Source organism: Chamaea fasciata, unplaced genomic scaffold (assembly GCF_029207755.1).
Source record: "Chamaea fasciata isolate MVZ Bird 193981 ecotype frontalis unplaced genomic scaffold, bChaFas1.0.hap1 SCAF_19, whole genome shotgun sequence".
Lineage (NCBI taxonomy): Eukaryota > Metazoa > Chordata > Aves > Passeriformes > Sylviidae > Chamaea > Chamaea fasciata.
Window position 1 is genome coordinate 9,171,295 of NW_027094104.1, and position 21,364 is coordinate 9,192,658.

The 21,364-nt window shown below is 42.9% G+C and overlaps 1 protein-coding gene across 1 annotated transcript in view; it reads left to right on the plus strand.

Moving 5' to 3' along the window:
• The window catches only part of TBCD (tubulin folding cofactor D), a 105,933-nt gene that overhangs the window by 56,325 nt on the left and 28,244 nt on the right, over positions 1-21,364 (plus strand). Inside the window, exons 17-25 of the mRNA XM_066200875.1 lie at positions 2,761-2,790; positions 6,062-6,147; positions 8,227-8,307; positions 9,017-9,090; positions 9,848-9,965; positions 10,772-10,832; positions 12,192-12,214; positions 19,209-19,240; positions 21,230-21,292. Of these exons, the coding sequence (XP_066056972.1) occupies positions 2,761-2,790; positions 6,062-6,147; positions 8,227-8,307; positions 9,017-9,090; positions 9,848-9,965; positions 10,772-10,832; positions 12,192-12,214; positions 19,209-19,240; positions 21,230-21,292 (568 nt within the window). The remainder of the gene's footprint in view (positions 1-2,760; positions 2,791-6,061; positions 6,148-8,226; positions 8,308-9,016; positions 9,091-9,847; positions 9,966-10,771; positions 10,833-12,191; positions 12,215-19,208; positions 19,241-21,229; positions 21,293-21,364) is intronic.

Consider the following 21,364-nt stretch of genomic DNA (forward strand, 5'->3'; position numbering starts at 1 on the left):
TCAGTGTGTTTCTGCACTTCAGCTGGTAGTTTGACCATGAGCTGTGTGCTAAAGCAGGCCGACTAAAGCCGAGAGCTTAGTGCAGCCTGAGTATCTGTATTTCTAATTCCAAAACCCAGCACATTTCTCCTCACTTTCCTCTTCTGCTGTAGCCCGGCTCCTGAGCTGTCTGCAGGTCAGTTACCTCCAGTCTCATTCATCTTTTCACTAGTACTTTCTAATTCAGAGCTGGTCAAAATTTGGAACAGCTGTTTGATGGACATTCATGAAATTACAAAATCCTTTTCTCTTATTTTAGAAAAGCAAAGCAATATTTTGTGTTTACCAGCCATTATTACAATTTTGAAGAAAGATACCTGGGAGTGCTAAATATTTCCAATCATTACTACAGTTAAACACATATTTAAATAAACAACAGGTTTTACTAGATTTTCCATCTCTTACAATATGTAATATATTATAATGCAGAGCACCAATAAAATAAAATGGTGAATAGAGACATTTTGAACCCTGAGGTTAGAAAGAATAGGACAAGACTCTGCTTTTGAAGCTCCACAAGCTTTCTGGGCTGGCTTGTGCAACTCTTTCATGAATATTCAGTATAAGGAATAATCAGATGAATAAGTGATGTTGAATTGCTCTCTATTCAGCTCTGACATCTTAAAGAGAGGCTTTTATTTTCCCTCTTGTTTGGCTGATAGTGTTTAAAGCACCTGATTTTAAACTAAATATTTTTAGACACTGTTGTAATTTTTTTTTTTTTCAGTTTTTTTGGGAGAGTGCTCAGTTTGCCAGGCTAGTTGGTCACCTTGGTTCTGATTTCATGGAATCTTTAAATTAGTATCTTTGTATCCAGTTTTTCCATCTCCAGAAGGGGATTGTATAAAAAATGGAAAATTACTCTCAAAAACCACTCAAAGCGTTTGGCATCTCTTAGGAATTTGGCATCTTTAGGAATTTCAGGGCTTTACAGATTCTGTATCATTTAGGCACTTGTCTGAGCAGCACATTTTTAAATGGCATTGTAATGCAGTGGTTAAACTATGAAATCCCTTGGATATCATAATGCCATCCTCACTGAAATGTGCCTGTGCTGAGTAAAAAAGGGTCTCAGCAGCATAAAAGACAGAATCATCTAAGTGAGAAAAGAGCTTTAAGATCATCAAGTCCAGCTGCTAACCCGGCACTGCCCAGTCTACCACTAACCCCGTTAGAGGGGGATTCTGGATACACCAGAGTTACCAGAAAATACATCCTGCATCCCAAATATCCCTTTTTTTATGGAATGGGCTAAAAGATTATCACCGAATTGCCTTCTTTTCACTGAGGGGGGAGCTCAGAGCTGCACGAATAACTTGCCTACAGGTTAATGAGATCTGATTGATCTCCAGAGGGTGCAGAGCATAAAGTATGCCTGCAGTAATACACTGAGGGCAGCATAAAACAGGACCTAAAGCTGGAAGCAGAAAGAAATGAGTACTGCAGAGTGACTGGGAGTGAGGAGAGGAGGGGAGAGGCCTCCTGGGCTGCAGCATCCAGCTAGGAGCTGCCCCAGGGCACCGCTGCAGCCCCAGGGCACCGCTGCAGCCCCAGCTCCTGCTCCATCCCGCCTGGATGTGCTGCCTGGGGCCACTGCTGGCAGAGGTGGGCTGCCAGGTTGTGCTCTGTGCCCTGTGCTGCCAGCAGCAGCTGGACCTGCCCAGGCAGGTGTGCAGGGGCTGCAGGCAGGAGCCTGAACAGGCAGCAGCACCTCGGGAACGCTCCGGGAGGCTCCGGCTCCATCCCGGCTGGCGTCAGCCCTTGCTCCACCTGCACGGTGTGATCTTCACGGAGCCAGCTCAACCTGTTGTTGTCACAGGTGGATTACCACAGGGCTGCTGGGCTTGTGGAGGAAATACAGAAGATCTGGCTGTCCAAATTCTTGTGGCATTTCAGTAAACATGAGGAATTTCCCCCCCCGTCCATTAAAAGCGTTGTCCGTCACTGGAAAGCTGCGTGTGCAGAGAGTGGCAGTTCTGCGGAGAAGTGTCCTGATAACAATGATCTTCCCTCTCTTAAGAGTTAAAGTTTACAGGAGCTTTTATTAGCGCTTAGGATTTTATGGCCTTTAAAGGGATAAAAATAATGGGCTTTTCTTGTGAGAGAGAGAAAATTCAAGTAGGGAATTAAGTAGGGTTTTCTTCTGCATGCCATACAAGAGTAGACTGATTAACTTTATGGTTGTTTTCATTGCATTTTTGCAAGATTTTGAGTTTACTTAGTGCGAAATACAAGAAAATACATAAATTTTGTCTTCAAATTTCACAAGCTCAGTGTTTCAGCATGCTTTCAGGCTCATACCCTGCAGATAAGTATTGCTGTCTCAATGGTTTTTGCCCCAGGTTTTCATCGACAAAGACTTAAACTTTGCCCACTCTTAGCAAACGATGTTGAAGTCAGACAAGAGTGAGTTGTTGCTGTTGTCTACAGGCATTGACTTTCCATCCCAGGGCCAAGCCTGGTGTCACTACTCCCAAGCACTTGTGTGGGTGTGACGAGTTTAACAAACCTGCATTCTCAAACTGCTGCCGTGCAGCGTAGGGCTCCGGGAGCAGCAGAAACAGAAAAGCCCCGCGGGCTTGTTCTACTGACAAAGTTTACTTTATTTAAAACAGAAAAGCCATGGGTCATTTATATTGTTGTGTGTTTTGAATTCATCATCTGGTGTTTATCAAAAAGCAAACCTGACTCGTTTTGGTGTGTTTGTTCTCTGTTCCTCAGGCTGCCTTCCAGGAGAATGTTGGGAGACAGGTATGGTGACTTCCCTGCATCTTCATTCATTTGTGCCTCAGAGGTTACTGTAAGCATGGAGTGCCTAAAATCAAAATTAGACACTGTGGCTTTGGAAAAATAGAGTGAAAGAATGTCACAAAATAATTGGTTTCATTATGAGCAGCAAGCTCTTGTGGAATATTTTTCTGAGGTGTGAGTTTTACTTTAGTATTCCAGTTTGGGAAGAAAATGAGTTTGCTGGTTATTTTCAGTCCTTCAGAAAAGCAAAACCAGCATTTGAACTGGTCATTGTACACCCTGAAAACTGCAGTGCTTTTAAAGCAGGAAAAGTGCAGGGTTTTTGGTGCTTTTGTTGTTTTTGTTTCATTGATTTTCTACTTTTTAATAGAAGCAAAACAACTGAAGCAGGCTGCGCAATCATTGCCGTAAACAAGGCTCAAGAGTCTTCAACTCAATTTTTGGGCTTGTCTCTTACACTATCTAGGTATTTTGAGAAATCTGGTACTTTTGGACGTACCCAAGTCCTTTGGTAAGAAGTATTGTGGTAGGTTCCTATGTAACTTAGCAACATTTGAGTAATTAAAATCCTCAAGACAACTCTGCTTTTCAAGCTTGGAGGAGAAGCGAATAAGGGTGAAGCCTTGGATTTATTGGTTTCTCACTGGGAATTAATAAAGCTGAATGTGCAACTAAGAGGGAGAGAATGTGTGGGAAGGAATGGTTTAGTCAGTGTATTCCTGTGAGCAGAGCAGGACATGTGAGCCTGCTTAAAGCAATTTTGTTATCAATAAGCTGCTCTTCAAGGGATCTCTGTTAAATTGCTGTCACCTGACAGCATTCCTGAAAATCTCTGTGTTCTGAGCCCAGAATATTATTTTTCCTTTAGAACTCTGGCTGTTAAACCATCTGTTCATGTTCAGTGTGTATTTCTAGACAGAAGTAAGTTAATAGCAGAGAAAGGGTACAAGAGGACTAGGAAGAGGAGAGGAGGGATTTTTGGTGGCCTGACCCAGCTGGGTCTGGGATGAACAGAAGCCAGCGTGACTCTTCCTGGGTCTGCAGTTCCTGCCCTGGAGAGGTTAGGCATCCCACAGCAGCCCAGCCTGATTCTACTGTGTGAGGTGCTGAACAAAGTAAATAACACCTTAGCCTGGCTTAGCTCCAGGGCAGAGAGGGCTCCTCGGTGCTGCAGTTTAGAGGTGCTTCTATGTAGGCAAAATTCCCTGGTTTTTGTTTTTTCTTTATTTCTTAATCAGGGGGGTACAGTGCCTGTTAGTTTACAGCCAGAAGGGTTCCTTGCAGACTCTGCTTTGACCCTCAACTCAAATGTGTCATCACATGATGGGGATTTCAGCCTCTGTGTTGGCACATCAGCAGTGAAACAGTGAGTTTTGATGGCGTGGAGGAACTGTCAGCCACCAGTTGGTTCCTGCAGAAGGTCAGAAGTTCTACTTGCTGAACCATTCCATGGTGCTTAGGAAAATGGTTACCTAATGAGCAGATCCACCCTCTGGAGTTTGCAGTGTGTTGAAAGAGACACCCTTTCTCTGAACTGGAAGGAGCTAAAACAGATTTTCCACCTGAGGTGGAGATACTAAATGGCTGGAGAAAAAGGTTGTTCCCTCGCTTGTTCCCTGGTTCCTGCCTCCTTCAGCTTTGTAATTCCACGTGTCCCAAATCCAGAGTTTGCTGATGGCCACAGAAGAAACCATTGTAAAAATGCCACTTACACTGTGTGTAAATGGCAGCTTTGAAAAATCCGAAGAATTTTTTTGAGCATGAATCACGAGAGATGCACGTACTTCTAATAATACCAACTTCTATATTGGAGAAGCGTGAAGTGTTCTGAGAGAGCAGAAGCTGTTGGCTGTTCCTGCAAAGCCTGACTCTCCCACTGTGTTCCTGAAGTCAGGAATGATGCTGTCTGACCCACAGGCTTGGTGGCACTGTGCCCTCTGTGAGGTGGCATCAAACTGGCACGCTCACAGCTGGGGGACAAATAGCAAGGTCCAGCTGGCAGCTAGAATTCAAATTGTTTGGCTGAGATTTTCCTTATGTAGCATGCATTTTTTATATTTTCCATTGTGTGTCTTGCTCTTTGGCCTTATATCATACTGAGGTGCTTCTCATGTACCTTTGAGCCCCTAATCAGGGTTTCATGAGGCTTTTGGACAGTGCAGGCTTGGATAAGCCATAAATACTCTGTCTCTCCTTGCTCCAGTCAGATTTCAGGCCTTTATTTTTCTGGGGGAGCACTGGAATTCTGCTTCCCAGAGCAAGACCTTGGCAGCAGCTGGCAGCTCCCACTGCTTCCAGGATAAACTGCTTCAGTGATTCAGGCTCAGATGGAGAGATACTCCCCACTAGTTTTGCATGGCTGGATCCTAATGTGGAAGGGATGAGCGGGCTGTAAACAAACCTGCATCACATCCCAAACCTGTCCTTCCAGGGAGCCTCATTGTTTTAATACCCTCTGAGTGTCCCTTTTGGAAGTGAGTGGAGCCAGTCTCAGCTGGCTCTTTTCCATGTGCTCTCCCTCGTGGCTCATGTCTGCTGTGCTGCCTCTGCTGATGTTCTATTAAACCAACCAGAGCCAATAAAATTCTGAATATCTCAACTGTATTGCTTGCATACAGAAATGCAGATTTCTACGTGGGAATCTCGTACTTAGAAAGGAAGTCTGTCTTCTAGAAACAGACTGGTTTGAGAAGTGGTGGCTGAAGTGGGATCCTTCAGTAGGATTCAGTGTTTCAGGCTTTGCTGGGAACCAGTGTTCATTTTAAAAACAAACCAACCCCATTTTTTAGTTCATTAATGAGTCATAAAAATACGGGTGTAAGTAGAAACTCCTGTGCATTCTACACGTGATGCACTTCTTGGTGCCTAAATCTTTAATTTTATATTTCATTAAACTCACCTTGTGCCTTCACATAAACTGGAAACATGTTTATGTTTATCTGAACCCTTCTAGAGGAATCATCTTTTGGGTATATACATAGTCATGCATTAACCAAATATATATTTTGGTTTGACTGGAGGTGTGAAGGGAGCTGTTGCATAGGTTACTGCCTGCTGCCATTTGCTTGGGCTGTTTATCATTGACTCACAAGCAGAGTGAGGTGTTTTGCTGTTTGTATATTCAATGTCCTTTATGTCTCTAGTACAAGTAATTTTACTATAAATTAAATTGTATTTTTTCAGTGCTTGGGAGGGTAGCAGGAGATTTGTTTTCAATCGTGTTGCCTTTTTGGGATGTATTACACGTTCTAAAATAATATTTTGTTTGTAGGGCACTTTCCCCCATGGCATCGACATTCTCACTGCGGCTGATTATTTTGCTGTTGGTAACAGAGTTAACTGTTACTTGACTATAAGGTAAGCTTCCAATCATTAATTTTCCCGAATATGAGGAACCTAATGAAATACCTGATTGCCTCACCTTACTGAACACTGTTTAGTACTGATGCTTTTAATTAAATCCAGATTGTGTTTTTGTTTTTGCACCGAGCTGATTATCCCGTGTGAGGCAGAGTGGAATCATGGCCGTGACTTCCTCGACTACGAGGAAACCGTGACATGATTGAAAAACCCAACTGATCTCTGCAGTGCAGCCTGCAAAGAGCAGACGGGAAATACCCAGACTGGGGTGGTGTGGTTCCAAACCAGGGGCTTGTCCTTGAATACAGAGTCAGCTCTGGAAACACAGAGGTGCTGAAATCAGGAGAGTTTGAAGCCAAACTGGATGGCCAGGAGGAGCAGAATATTGCATTTCCTCACGAGGAAATGACGAAGAGCAAGGGCTGCTTGTGGCTTGAGTTGTCTCAGACAGAGTCTGGCCTGGAGTCCAGCCTGTGTGCAGGGCCAGGGTGGGGAGAGCAGCACAGCAGCACCCACGGAGTGATTCAGCCTCATTTGAGACAGGGCAGGAAATTGCCCTGTGGGGCTGCTCAGAGCCCAGCGGGTCAGGAAGGCTTGAGCAGATGATGTCCTTGGGGAACAGAAACAGCAGACCGGAACATGATGGTTCATGCTCCACTGCCAACTTTGTGACTTCCACTGAGAGGTTTTTTTAAGATAATTTGCACTGGAACCCTCTGTCTTCATCTCAACTACTTTTTTTTTTTATTGATCTGTCCGCCTCTGTATTGTCCCTTTTGTGCAGAATCATCTCAGTCTGTTCATCCCTTCACCTTTTACCGACTGTCAGCCCTTCTGGGGTCCCCACCCTCCTCCCACAGCCTTCCCCAGAGCTCCCACCCACGGGAGATGGGGAAATGCAGGAGCTTGGTTATTTCCATGCTGCTCGAGATCCATGTGTATGGCATCCACGTGATCTCGGAAACTCTGGCGTTCTGTACTAACAGAAAATTGAAAACATCCAAAAGTGACAAAGCAGGTTTTATTTTCTCTCTTCTGTAATTCAAGTTAATATACACATTTGAACTGCCTGTCAAATCCTTCTCTAGGGCTCAGTACAGGGTGCTTCTGTGTCCAGTGCTGGTTCAAGTAACTGAGGTCTGGCCTGTGGATTTAAGGATTCCTTCTCTGATGAATTCCATAGATACCAGGATGGCAGCACGTGGCAGTATTCGGTTTTTCTCTTTGTTTGCTTCTGATTGCACACAGGTGTAATAATGAACACCATTAGAGCTGCGAAGTTAATCACTCAAAAGATCTGAAAAGGTGAAATTAAGGTCCCTTAATTGAGTCCCTTTGTGCCCGTCTGACACAGACGCATCCTGCTGATTGTTGGGCTTCCCGGGGTGATTTAACACTCATCAGATGTAGTGAAAAAACATTTCACTTCACTTGTGTTGACCTTGGCTTTCAATCGTTGATGCTTGTGAAGACTGGAAGGCAAGTGTGGCTGTGAGTTAGGTAATGCAGGCTCCTTAGGTAATTAGTGCTGCTGTTCCCTTCCATCTCACACATGAACTCTGCAGCGTTCACAGCTTTGGTCACAATTAACTCTCTGCCTATGTTAGATTTTTAAAAAGGACAGTTTGAAAACCCCTTTTCCCTTTTGGACCGTCGTGTCTCTGAGGGTGTAGCACATTTCTGTAACTTATTTTTCCTCGGTCTCGTAGTTGATATCAGTGATGTGTTTCTCCAATCTGAAATAATTATTCAAGTTAATGTACACATCTGGGTTTTCTGGAATGTAACAGTGGGATTGAATGTCAAGCTTGTTGTATGTAGAGCAGGTTTTAGAAACAATTTGGAAGTTTTGCAGAAGTGGTTTTAAGTTTTTTCAATACAGAGTATTTCCCATCCTGTCATTCAGCTGCATCTCATTTAGGAGAAGGCACATTTAAGTAATTTTTTGGTTGGCTTAAAACCAGAGGATTGAAACATCTTAAACAGGCTGTGCCGCAGGGCACACAGGTGTTGGTTCTGTGCTCTCTGTCTCTGGACTGTATTTCTAACCTGGATCTGGGTATTTTTCTTTTTCAGTGTGTATATTGCTGGCTTCCCTGAGTATACACAGCCAATGATCGATCATTTAGTTAACATGAAGATTAACCACTGGGATAGGTAAGTTCATCGAATCTAATTGTTAATATCCAGGAATTGACTCTTCTGCATATTGTGCTTTTGTAGATTATTTTTCTAAATTTTGCTCACACCTGGCTTTGCAGCAGCATTTGACTGTGGGCAAGTAGTAGGTGAGATCATCTGTACCTCCCAAGCAGATTGTCCCTTAAACAGATTTATGAATTTTGTCTTTTGGCCGTGACCTCAATCTGTTAATAGATTAATAAAACCCATTCATATGGTGTATATAGTGTATGTGAGGGGTAAACACTGTCACCATACAATTATCCTAATTAAAGCAGATTTCATGCATAGAGATGGTGCTTACTCACATTCAGTGTTCACAAAGATTGAAATGTGTACATATCACAGCAGTGAGATTCTATCAGTGCTGATCATAGTTTGCATCATGAGAAATAATCACAGTTTACTGCTCTGTCCCTGCTGGTGCACAGAACGAGCCCTCAGGTTCCCACTGGTGTTTTTCCTTCTCTCTGAGCTCTTTTCACTTCACTGAAAGCTGGCTGCATGGCTGCTCCATGCTCTTCTTGGCTGTTTTTACAAGGGAGAAGCATAGGATGGACAGAGAGTTCTGTAATTTTGAATATTTGCCTGGGTTTTGGTTGGGGGCAGGAGTCCCTTCCTCATAATTTTTTTTTAACACATTGCTTCTACTGAATTGCTGACCCTCAGAAATGCTTTCTTACAGCGTTATCCGAGAACTGGCAACCAAAGCTCTGCATAACATCACTCCCCAGGCCCCTGAGTACATGGCAAACGTGGGTAGGTACCAGCTGAGCTCTGCTCAGCCAGGCTGAACTTAGGCAGGACAAACCTACAAAGATCTAATCAATCGATTTAATTAAAATAAAGATATCCCCTGCCACTTAATACAGGCTGCACTGGACACGGATGGTTCTGAGGTGGATAAATGGGTGCAGTTGTGTGGGAACAGCTCCAGCTACCCCTCAAACTCCCAGCTCTTGCTGAGAAGGCTTTGATGTTGTCGAGGGTGGGGAATCTGTTTTGTCTTGTCCAGCCTGACACGTGCGGAAGAATTCCTTTCTGGCTGTGTGTGCAGTCAGATGTTTCCAGCATGAGCCCAGGGTCTTTGCTGAGCCCGTTGCAGCTCCTGAGGCTGCACTGGCAGATCTTTCATGGGCCTGAGAGCAGTGCCCAAACCCCTGAGAACCTGCAGTGGCAGACCTTGCCTGCGCTCCTGTCCTGCTCCAGGAAATAAAATTCCGTGGCAGTGCAAACCCCACTTCCCTGACTGCTCAGCCACCTCAGTACCCGGTAGCAATGTTATTTTATTTACTCCAGCCAGGGAGAGGGTTGGGAGTATAAAACAGCTCAGTGTGGTTGGTCACAATTTACTTCGTTACAGCTTGTTTTTTACAAAGTCACCAGTATACTTGACTTTACAGATGTGCTTTTCCAGTGTTATTTCTGGGCAGGCAAAATTCCGTTTAGAGCTGTGATCTGTCAATATGCTTTGTTTAAAAAAAAAAAAAATTAAAAATTCTTTAATCTCTTTCAGTTCTGCCAGGACTTCTGCCTTTATCAGTGGGCTCAGATCTGCACACACGCCATGGGGCAATCCTTGCCTGTGCTGAGATCACCCATGCTCTGTGTAAACTGGCACAAGAGAATAAGAGGTATTAATGCAAGATTATCTAGACTATAAATTTTCCTTTCATGTTTGGTCTGTTAAAAGCTTCCCGAGTATAATTATGGAAATCTTCATCTCACCGAACTGAGTTTCCATTGAATTTTTGTTTGTTTTTAAGAGTGATGCTGAACCTTCATGTTTTATTCGGTGATTTAAGACTTCAATCTTAAATTCGTAATCAGGAACGAGAGATCATTGCTGCTTTACTTGGAGAATTGAACACGATCAGTTAAATACAGGTTAATTCCTCTTTCCCTTGCTGTCTTCCTGGGTAGGGACAGTCTTTTGTCTTCAGGGTTGGAGAAAAACCTCCTCAAGCAGCTCACTGAGTTAGCCTGATTTAATGCTGGTACATATAAAAATATATCTGTATATTTACACATATATTTGCCAGCAGTGTCCATCAAAAGAATTTGTGTTCAAGTCCAAGAAAAACAGATCATTTTTTGTAGTAGGAAGTACTTGGAATAGATGGAAAAATCACAGAAGTGTTGGAGTCTAAAAATACAACTGAGCTGAGAAGGGTTATCAGTGTATTGGCAATTATGATGTTATTAGGAAGTGATACTGATTTTTTATAAGCCTTTTGGAATAGTTTTCTGTATGATAAGCAAAGAATTTCTGTTGTTATGTTTGCTGAACTATTTAAAAATAAATCCTGCATATTTCTGTGGAGCATAATTTGAAAATCAAATTATTGGTTTTCTGTTTGAAAGTACAATGACGTTATGGGAAAAAATGATTTACAGCATGGTGAGGAAATCTGTATTAAAAATTCTGTATATTTTACAGATCTGTAACGTACTATTTCAGTGAAAAATCATTGGAGGGACTCAAGCAAATTCACCAAGAGGTCTGTAGCCATTAATCTGTTTTTAACCTGGGATGCTGCATGATTTTTAACAAACTTTTGCAATTAAGGCAGCTGTTCTCCAGCTCTGCCAAGAGCAAACCTTTTCACAAAGAGTGCTTTGGACAGCCCCAGACCCTGTGTCTTACACAGTGACACTGGGGGCTCTTCTCCCTCTTGCTGAACCCCCAGCTCTGATGCTGGGAATTACATTTCTGAAAGGCCTCAAGGGGTTGCTTTGGTTCCTTTCCCTCTGTCCCTTCATCCTCCTCACTGACCTTGGGATATCTGTGCTCAAGGGACATCTAGCGAGCCCATTCCTTGGCCCTGCATCCATAATTTGCTGTTTATAGACCTCAAAAGTCACATTCTGCATTTCAATTGATGCATTGTCTGTATCTCTGCTTGTGCTAAATGAAGCCTTGTCCTGCTCAGAGCACTTCCAAGTATTTCCATGGAGATAATTTTGCTTAATTTGTCCCTTTCATTTTCAGCCATCCCGTGTTGTTGGGTTTTTCTTCCCAGCATGGCACAGACAATTCTCCAGCATTCAGGCTCCTGCTGGTTCCTGCAGGATCTGTGGGACCTTCAGCTCTGAAGTGCTCTCAGGCTTCGCCATTCACCCACCAAAATTCAAAATTCACCCACCAAAACCCACGGGTGCCTGTTTAATTCTGGGCACAGCTCAGAGCTGCCGCCACAGGTGGAAAAAGCACCTTTGTCCTCCCTTAACTTTTTCATGTTGAAATGCCTGAAAGCTTGGTCAGCACATCTCTGCGCTTACAGCGGCCTTAAGTTGTTACAATGCAGTTGCATAAACTCTTAATTTTAAATAATCTGGGGATTTTTTTGCTTCTGCTACATAGGAATGTGATGATCTCTGTGGTTTTTTTTTTTATGATGGCTTGCTGTAACATTAAGAATGAAGTAAGATTTCTTCAGTCACATTTTAGCCTTTGTTTAAGTTTTTTTGTGTTCAGTCTATAGCTTCCAAAGTTCTTTTCAGTGATCAGACGAGGCAGTCTATCATCATTCTGAAAGGGCCAACGGTGGAAAGCAAATCTGTTTTAAAAAGCCAAACTGGCTTACAGAGTATTTGCAGGAGCAGCTTGAGTTTGGAATTCGGGATATTAGTGCTTTATGAATGCGTGAAATTGATTTTTTTATTGAAAACAAAGTTCAAATGGGTAAAGAGAAGTTGTTTTAAGGAGATTTTCCCTTTCGATTTTATATTCTAAATTAACTAAAGTTTTGCACAGCTCACAGTATGTGGCATTGCATGTGAGGGGGAAAAATGAAAACACTTGGATCAAACAAACTCAATCAAAATTAATATGTGTTGCTTTTTTCTCTCCCCCCCAGCTTTGCAGTCGTCAGTTGTACAGGTAAGAAAAAAAAAGATGCAAAAGCATCATTTTTCATCCTGGAAAATGTCAGTTAAAAGGAATGAAAGCAGGATCTGGGAAGGGAGGGGATTTGTACAAATAGTGGCCCTTCCTTTTCCTTCCTTTTCCTTCCTTTTCCTTCCTTTTCCTTCCTTTTCCTTCCTTTTCCTTCCTTTTCCTTCCTTTTCCTTCCTTTTCCTTCCTTTTCCTTCCTTTTCCTTCCTTTTTCCTTCCTTTTCCTTCCTTTTCCTTCCTTTTCCTTCCTTTTCCTTCCTTTTCCTTCCTTTTCCTTCCTTTTCCTTCCTTTTCCTTCCTTTTCCTTCCTTTTCCTTCCTTTTCCTTCCTTTTCCTTCCTTTTCCTTCCTTTTCCTTCCAGTCTGAATTCCACAATTCCTTTCTTCATCCTGTGTGACAATCAGGACAGGAGCATTGCAAAAGGTTCAGGGCAATTTTTCAACTCTTGCGACAACGTAAATGTAAATGAGTTTTCACTAAGTTGTTTTTCATTTCCTACTTGTTGGAGCTTCCAGGAAATTAAGGGATATTGCTTAAGGAACTGTTAAGTAAATGTGAATTAAAATCGGTGTGTGGCTTCAGAGTTTGCTTCTAAATTTAAGGAAATCAAATCATAATGACTTGCATATGCAGTTATTAGGGAATACAAGTGAGGGGTTTTCCTCCTTACCTGACAACATTTTTTGGTCATTTTTAGTTCACTTCTTCACACGTGCCTTACCTGAAAACAGTTAACCTGAAATTTTTTTTTTTTTTAATGTAATTATTAATTACAGGTTGAAGAATTTTTGTGCCTTTTTTTTTTTTTTCAATCATGAAACTTTCTGAAGGAATGATAAAATTTACTTCTTGAGGTCTCATCCAGAGAAATGTGACACTTCCAGCCCTGAGTGAGCTTGGGCTGGCAGATGGGCTTAGTGCTGATACTGTATGTTCATGTCTCTGTGGGTGGCTCTCTTGGCTTCCATAAATTCTTTAATGTCAGGGTGGAGCTTGGGTGTAATTTGTTTTTGTCATAATGTGCACTTCTTGCACTTAATGGTATTTATAAGATGCCTACAGAAATGTTTTTGTTCTAGATAAGAGTTTTAATTCAACTCCAAGCAGGATTGATTCACTGCTGTTTGCTCTCATGCTCAGCTGACACAGAGATGTCTGCCCTAATCCATGTTGGAAAATATCAGTATGCATTAAATATTTGAGAATGGGACAAGAAAAATAAACTAGGTTATAAAAACAAGCCAACAATTCGAGTGTTGCTGGGCAAGCATTTAGTGAAACAAGCCAAACTCGTTTCATGATGAGTAATTATTGCACATAATATTCCAAAGATTTCCATTTGAGAAATTGCTACCGGGAATTTTCAGTGTTAACATCTTGGAGGAATGTTGAAAACCTGTGTTATTTTATTTGTGTTTCAAGTTTTAAAACTGTATTAACAAAGAGCATCTGGCCACATGTCTTAACTGTTTATTAGATATTTTGCTTTCACTTCTGGCCACTAAACAGCCTTGTCAGGGACTGAAGGGATTTTAATGCTTTGATCAAGCTGTTCCAAGGAATTTTTTGCCCTCTGAGAAATGAAAAAAAGAAGTAAAAGTGTAGAAATGCTGGAATTCAGGTTTTTAATTTTTTTTTATTAGTATTATTTTTTAAAGTTGCAATTCATAAATTTCAAGCTGGAAAATGGGCCACGAGTTTCTTGATTGTCTGATTCTGTTGAATCCGTAAGGACCTCAAGTCAAACAAGAGGAAGCCAAAGTGCTGCAATGGGGACGTGCATGGAGCTGCTCTACCATCTTTGTTCAGCAGTTCTTGCACCATCTTTAACCTCATTTTGAAAAATGGCCATGAATTATCCTTTACTCAGTCCTGTTCTGAGTTATACTGCAGTCACTCTCAGTTTGGAATATACTTGAAGCATTCAAATTTATTTATGCTAATAGTAGAAAATCCCATCTTCTACCATATTACCATTTGTTAAAAAAAATACGAGTATTTTTCTGTCCTGCTGCAGAAGTCCTTTGTGGGTTTACCACAGTACAAAGGAGCCGGCAAGTCCAGGCACATCAGTGTGTACTTCCTGCCCTCAGCCTCGATCCTGACACATCTGATGCACTGGTTTGTCTGGAGGAGCTGGTTGGTTCGAGCCATTTGCATGTGCACTTCCAGCTGTGGGTTGTGCAGCAGTTTCTGGGTTTCTGTGTGGGGGTTACGCCAAGGAATATGCAAACCATGCCCTGTAGAGCATCTGCCTCCTGTGCCTTGTTTAGGGGCTGTGCGGGTTATAAAGTCGCAAAAACTGCTGTATTTGATTGGTTTTAAATGGCACTTTTAGGTATAAAAACCTGAGATGGAAACTTGTGGCATCTGTTGCCTTCAGCTGTGTTGCCTGTGTTAGGGAGGCACTCTGCTGGTTTAAACACAGAGTCAGTAGTCAGCCTGATTTCCATCCTGCACCAGCACGGTTAGTAGCTGGTTTTTTTGTAGCAGATCTATTTCTGTTGTGCATCTGAGACCTTGGACTCATTCCCAATACTCCCTCTCTCAAGCAACAAGAGATAGGAAAGAGGAAGTAGCCTTAAGTTCCACCAGGGAAGGTATAAATTGATGTTGGAGAAGAATACTTCACTCAAAGGCTTGTGAAGCCCTTGCACAGGTTACCCAGGGCAGTGGTGCAGTCACCATCCCTGGTTTTTGCTGTCTGTGAAAACCTAGATTTAAAAGACATGTTTTAAAAGAGTTTAGTTTAAAAGGTTTGAACACATTTAAAAGATGTGTTTAAAGGGTTAGATTGGTCTTGGCAGTAGTTGAATTCAGTGATCTTAAAGCTCTTTTCCTACCTAAACAATTCTGTGATTCAATAATAGGAAAAATCTTCAAGAAAACAATATTTTAACAGTAGTTGTGTTGAGATTCTCTGAAACTGCCTCACCTGGTCCGAGGCTCTTGAGTGACTGAGCAGATGTTCAGAATATTTTTCTGAGTCTGATACCACGGGGCCTGAATGCCCAGAAGGTCAGGAATGGGTCTGGAAGCTCTGGGCTGCCTGCAGGTGGTTGCAGTGCACCTTGTGTTTCAGCAGAGGTTGTGTTTGTTGGCCCTTGAGGCTTCCACCCCAGCTGGATGCGTCGGGACGTTCGTCAGCGACTCCCACGCCGGGCAGCGCGGTGCCTGCGACGTGCTGCACCCCCAGCCTTGCCATGAGCTCATCCCTGCAGCCTCTGCAGGGACTGCCTGGCTGTGGAGCACGTCAGCTGTGGCAGCCCAGCGGATTTAGGAGCATGGAGCAGCAGGCAGTGTCAGTTGGAGCGGCACATTCCCAGTTTCGGCTTTTCCAGCAGAATAAGGGAGCCCGCAGGTGTTGACAGGTGCTGGGCAAAGGAGAAACTCGTCTCGTTTCAAAGCCCTTGAAGGTTGTAACTAATCTTGATGGTTTCAGGGCAAATGCGTTTCTTGGCATTCATGTGCCTAAAAGAGATTTTTTAGGCGTATGAGCTTAATCAGCAAAGAATTCCAGCTTTGCAGGAAAGCTCTTCTTAACAAATCTTCCAAGTGCAAATGGTTTTATGCATCCAGGAGCTGGGTGGCTCTGTGAGATCGTGCTGCACTGTCCTCTGAAATGTTATAAGGTGAAATCCTTCTGCTTCAAACTGAAGTCACTGGGAAAGCTTTTCCTTTCACAGAGCCAGGATTTCACCTGTAGCATTCTGATGTTAGAATACAACACGGCATCCGAATTTACAGTAGCCTGGAACTTGGTGTTTCTCATGTTAGTGTGGTTTATTCTGTGCATCTTGAAGTGTTTGGCTGGGAAAGCTCTGTAAATCTATTCAGCTGTGCTCAGGGGGTTCTCTTTCCCCCTTGTGGACCCTCTGATAAAGCCATTCTGTAGCTCCAAACCCAGGGAATGTGCAACCTGGACCTTCAAAGAGACCTCAGTCCTATTTGGGGCTAAGAGTTCCCAAGGAAAGTGCTTGGTTGCTGTTTTATGGAGGTGAAATACATGTTCTCAGCTTTCCAGAAATCCAGTATTTACAACTGAATCTCTTCAGCTGTTCCAGTACTTTCAGCTTCAGATTTGAATATCTGTGAAAACACAGAGGCTTTTCTAAACAGCTTCAGTTACTGTTGTTTTTATTATCTTAAAGAGGAATTCTGGCTTTCTCACAAAAAGCAGCGGGCTTAAAATGATTTTAAAAAACAAATCCACAGAAGTAGTTTGAACTTCTTTATGCCCTGAGAAGAGCACTGTCACTGGTTCTGATTCAAGCCAACGTAATTAGAAAATAGATGCTGTCATTCTTAGGTCAGTATTGTTAATTTGTCGGTTCGGCAAGGGATTCTATATTTTATTTTCCACACATAAATTGTTACTCATCCCAGGATGTTTCTAGGAGAGAAGCATTGCTGTGGAACTGCACACATGAAGGAATGCTTAGGAGCTCGTGGAAGCTGGGCACTGCATCAGTCAATTTGCAAATTGAATTAATAATTAAAGCTTGAAACAGGTACATCTAATAATGTGATGCAACTTGTGGATGTGTCTTTGGAATAAAAAAACAAGGAATACTGACTGTGCAGCGAAATTCAGAATCTCTGAATTAGGTAGATCCGTATCTTTTTAATTTAGTGAAATGCCGTGGAGTGAGATAAAGTTAATAGAAAGGTGTGCATCGTGTTGGACAAACCGAGCGCTGGCTGAGGAAGGATCTTGGAATATGATGGAATTCTTGGTTCTTAAAAGTGAAATACGCATGAGCCGTGGAAAGGGGGAGAACAATTAGCCACATTGGTGGACATGCAGAGTGTCTGGGCAAGAGCCAGCTCAGGACTCTCTGCAGAGGAGCACTCACAGGTCATGGTGCCGCTCGAGAGGGCTTGGATTGGAGTTGGTGCCACGTGCAGGAGTTGCTATGCAAATCCCTGTCACCTTTCTGCATTCTTGCATGGGGACAGCAATCCTCAGACATGCTCCAAACTCTGGAATTAAGTGGAGTTGGTGAAACGCCAGAGGAAGGGATAGCACTCAAATTATTACCATCAGCACAGCTTGAAGTGGTCTGGCTTCCTTCTTGGCAGGGCAAGGAAATGGAGGAGAGCAGCCTTTGTGAGTCAGTTCTTGCTTTGTAGTTGGAACAGAGCAGGCCATATCTGAATCCCTGCATCAGCAGACTCCTCTGCACACCAAACACATTTGCAAGGTGATTATTTTCCTCTCATTTGCAGTAAGGCAACACACAAAAGGCAAGGAATGGGTGAAGGCAGAATCAAGGGGAAAAGAAGTGTGGAAGGGGAAGCAAGGCTTGCCACATCAGTCGCTGTTTTTGCTGCTGTCTCGACTCCTTGCACCACTTTTTTTGTTTTCTGATTTAAATTTTTTTAGAAGCTGGAGAGCAGACAGCATGGCAGGAAGGTGTGGTAGACAATACACAGGCCTTATCAGCACGAGGATGTAGAATCTGTGCTTGCTTCCTGCAATGATAAACTGAGCGGGGGGTTATTAAATTAAGCCTAATATGTATTGATTGTGGAAAGCAGAAGTTTCTCAATTAAAGGAAGTGCTGAGCTATGGCAAATGAGGATATTGTGGAGTTGGCATCTCTGTGTTACCTGAAGCACCAGTGGAATTGTTGAGCAGTCAGAAACTCAGAGCATATTACAGGGGGGACCTCCTGGTGTGGAATGGAAAAATGTGTTTAGAATGTTCAGATTTTGGAGCTCATACAAAGAGATAAATCGGAGAACAATGTCGTAAGAGCTGTTAGGATTGCTAAGCTGGCCTTCTGAGCACAGCTATTAATTTTATTGAGGGGAGGGAAGAAAATGTTTAAAATAAACAAAAGACAACAAGCAAATAAACAAGTCTTTGTTGTTGCTCCCCTTGCTGGGAGTTTCTGCCAGAGCATGAACATGCAAACAGGTGATTTAGGGTTTGGCACACCTCAGGGAGAAAATATTCCAGCAGAAGTGAAGGGAGACAATGAGGAGTCAAGGGAGGAAATACCCAAAGGAAGGAGAGGTCAAAGGTTCACAAAATGGAACAGTGAAGCCACAGAGGGTGACAGGAGTGGAACGCCTCAGGCATTGCCTTGGGGATGGGGATGCAGACAAGCAGCAGGCAGTGCTCAGTGGGGTGAGGAGAAGTCTCTGCCCACAGCCACACGAGAAGCCAAGGAATGGAATCAGGCCCTGCCATTTCCAGGATGCTTTTCCCTCTCCCCACTTTCTGCCCAGTTCTGATTTTCTTCTCCCAGTGCTTTGACTGGCCAAGCTCACGTTCAGACACAGGAACTGGGCTGAGGTCTGAGCTGGTGAAACCGTCCTTGAGCACACACTTTTCCTCAGGAGGGTCTGAAGTAGCTTGAGCCATTTATTTCTCTCCCTTTTCTGATGTGTTTCCTGTGGTGATAAACACGAAATCACCTGGGAGGGGGCTTGGGCAGGAAAGGAGAAGGGTGATAAGTTACACCAGGAGAGGAAACCAGTTAACATGTGAAAATGGGAACTGGGAAGGGAAGTTTCTATTTAGTTTAGCCAAGATGATGATTTTATTAAAGAATTGTATGTAGTTGCTTTTCACTTGTGGAAATCAGAAGCTGGTAGAGACTGTGGGGCTGGAAAGTCCTTGGCCAGTCTCATGGGTTTGGAATGTTCCTGAAGCAAGTGAAAAGAAAAGCAGAATGAACTTGACGGTCTTTTTATTGTTTACATTAAAGATGAGGCAGACTGGGAGTGCATTTTTTCAAGAAGAAAGTTTAATATTCGGGAGAGGTTTTTATTAATCACTCTGAAGTCAAGAAGGGTTGATTTAAAAGGAAGCAGAGTTGATCAGATATAAAACCGTGGGTATTTTGTGCTCTGCTCTCATTTTGAAGCGGTTTTGATGTGCTTTTTGCCTCACTGTGGACAATACACAGTGTTGCCTGTCAGGTTGCCTGTGGTGGGTTGCTCTCTGAAGGCTGTTTTTGTTTTGCAGGGGTTTAGGAGGAGAACTGATGAGACCAGCTGGTGAGTACCACACCAGAGGTGCCCTGAGGAATTTGGCTGTTTGCGTGCTTCCAGTTCGTTTTGCATACATTGTGTTGAGTGTATAAGTAAAGCCTGCACGGTAATTAAAAAAATACAAACTTTGGAGGCCAATCAGCAGATGGGTGCACCAGGACATGGGCTGCCAATGCACTTGGAGTAACTCTGTGTAAGAGCTGGAGATGCTTCTGCGCTCTGTGGCTTTCTGTTGTTGCACACAGTGAAGTTTTCTCAGGGTTGAAGTGTCTTCCTTCAGTGATTTACTCAAATTCCTCTCCAGAAGAGATATAATCTGCACTTCTAGACAGAAGCCATGGTGGAAATAATGATTTTATCATGGCACGTGTGTGTGCAGAAGTGAAGCGTAAAGACCATATAAACAACAGTCTGTGGGGAGTGTGGCATCACAGAAAAGATGGATTTTGAAGATTGTTACATGCTGTAAAAAGGAAGGGTGTTGCAGGAAGAAGAGGGCTGGGTGGATGAGGAAATGATGCCTACTTCTTTCCTGCTTGTGAGTTGAATGAAGGAAGTGGCTGCAGTGCAGATTCCAGCTTGGAAGATCTGAAGGCAGCCAGACCTCGTGGGTAAAAGAGCTTCAGTACTGAGGAGGAAGAGCGAGGGGATTGGAGTGAGGTTACAGCTGAATGACATGAAAATGCCAGCTGAAGGGAGAGGTTTTTTGTGATATGTTTTAGCTTTTGAGCAACTGAACCTTTCGTGGGTTTGGAGAAGTACAAATGGCAGTATTTTGGCATGATACAACTGTGTAGGTGGAATAAGAGAAGAAGTGAAAATGTTCCACAAATTGCCTGCATGTCTAATGAAGATGACGGTCTCAACCACAATAGAGCACAAAGAAGTGCGGAGAGCTAAGGAGGAACCCCAAGAGACTTGGGTTTAGTCACATTGCTCTTAACCTTGTCTGTGAATAAATATTAGCACAGAGAAGCTGACACACAGTATTGAGGGGATTTTGTGTGCCATTGCCATAGTGAGGAGTGAGTTCAAGAGTAGATTTGGAGCCCAGGAAGTTGATCATCAATGAAGATGATGAGCTGTGGACAGAGCCCAGAGGAAGTCAAAAATCTATTTGTGGGAGGAGAGGGAAAAACGGTGGCTTTGCTTTATACAGCACCTTCTTCTGTCCTCTCCCTCCTCTTCACCAGCTCTAGAGCAGCCAGGCAGTGAGACGGAGCTACACCAACCTCATTTGTTTGAACTGAAGCCCAAGAGGTGAAGATCATGGTATTCCCAAGTGCTGAGTTTTCATTTCAGCAATACTGTCAGTCTGTTAGACAGAAAACATGCAGTGTTCACTGTGTTAATCTCCATTTCCCAAAAAAGCCTCGAAACATTAAAAAAAAATACCGTTCTCAAAGTAGGTTTGTAAGTTCTTATATAGAAATAATGAGGACTTTATTATGAAAAGGATGTCCTCATGTATTCCAATATCAAAGGAAATCAAGCTGCATCCAGTTTCATAGCTCCCAGCTCTGTGCAGTGAACAAATGCCACTCCTTGGAGGTTCAAAAACAACGTGAATACGAAGTAGGAGAACCTGTCACATGTATTTGAATAGTTTTTAGTGGGTGTAGTATCATCCTTGTCTCAGTTTACTATCACCGATGCTATGCTGCCGTTTCCAGACTGGATAGCAAAGAAAAAAGTGGCTGATGTGTACATGCACACCTTGAATGGCACAGGGGGAAAACATCCCATCAAACAAGGGATTTGCATGAACGGTGGGACTAACTCCTGTCAGAGGACGGTTACTGCATCCTGGTGATTTTTGTAGAAATGCGATTTCCTTTCGCTTTTTAATTTCCCTTATTTCGAACACCTATTTGCAGATATTCTTCAGTTTAAAATTATTGCTAATGTGACTTTCTGTGGTTGTCTCTTCAAAATTGCTATGATTTCTCTCTTCTGGGGGGTATTTATCTTGTTATCAAACTTATTTTCTTACAGTCTGCACTTTAATTGAAAAGTTGTCGCTATCGAAAATGCCATTTAGAGGAGATCCAATCATCGGTACGTCCTATTTTAAATAACCTTCCATGACTGTAGTAACTGTTCATTAAACTGAAGTATTAACAAATTACG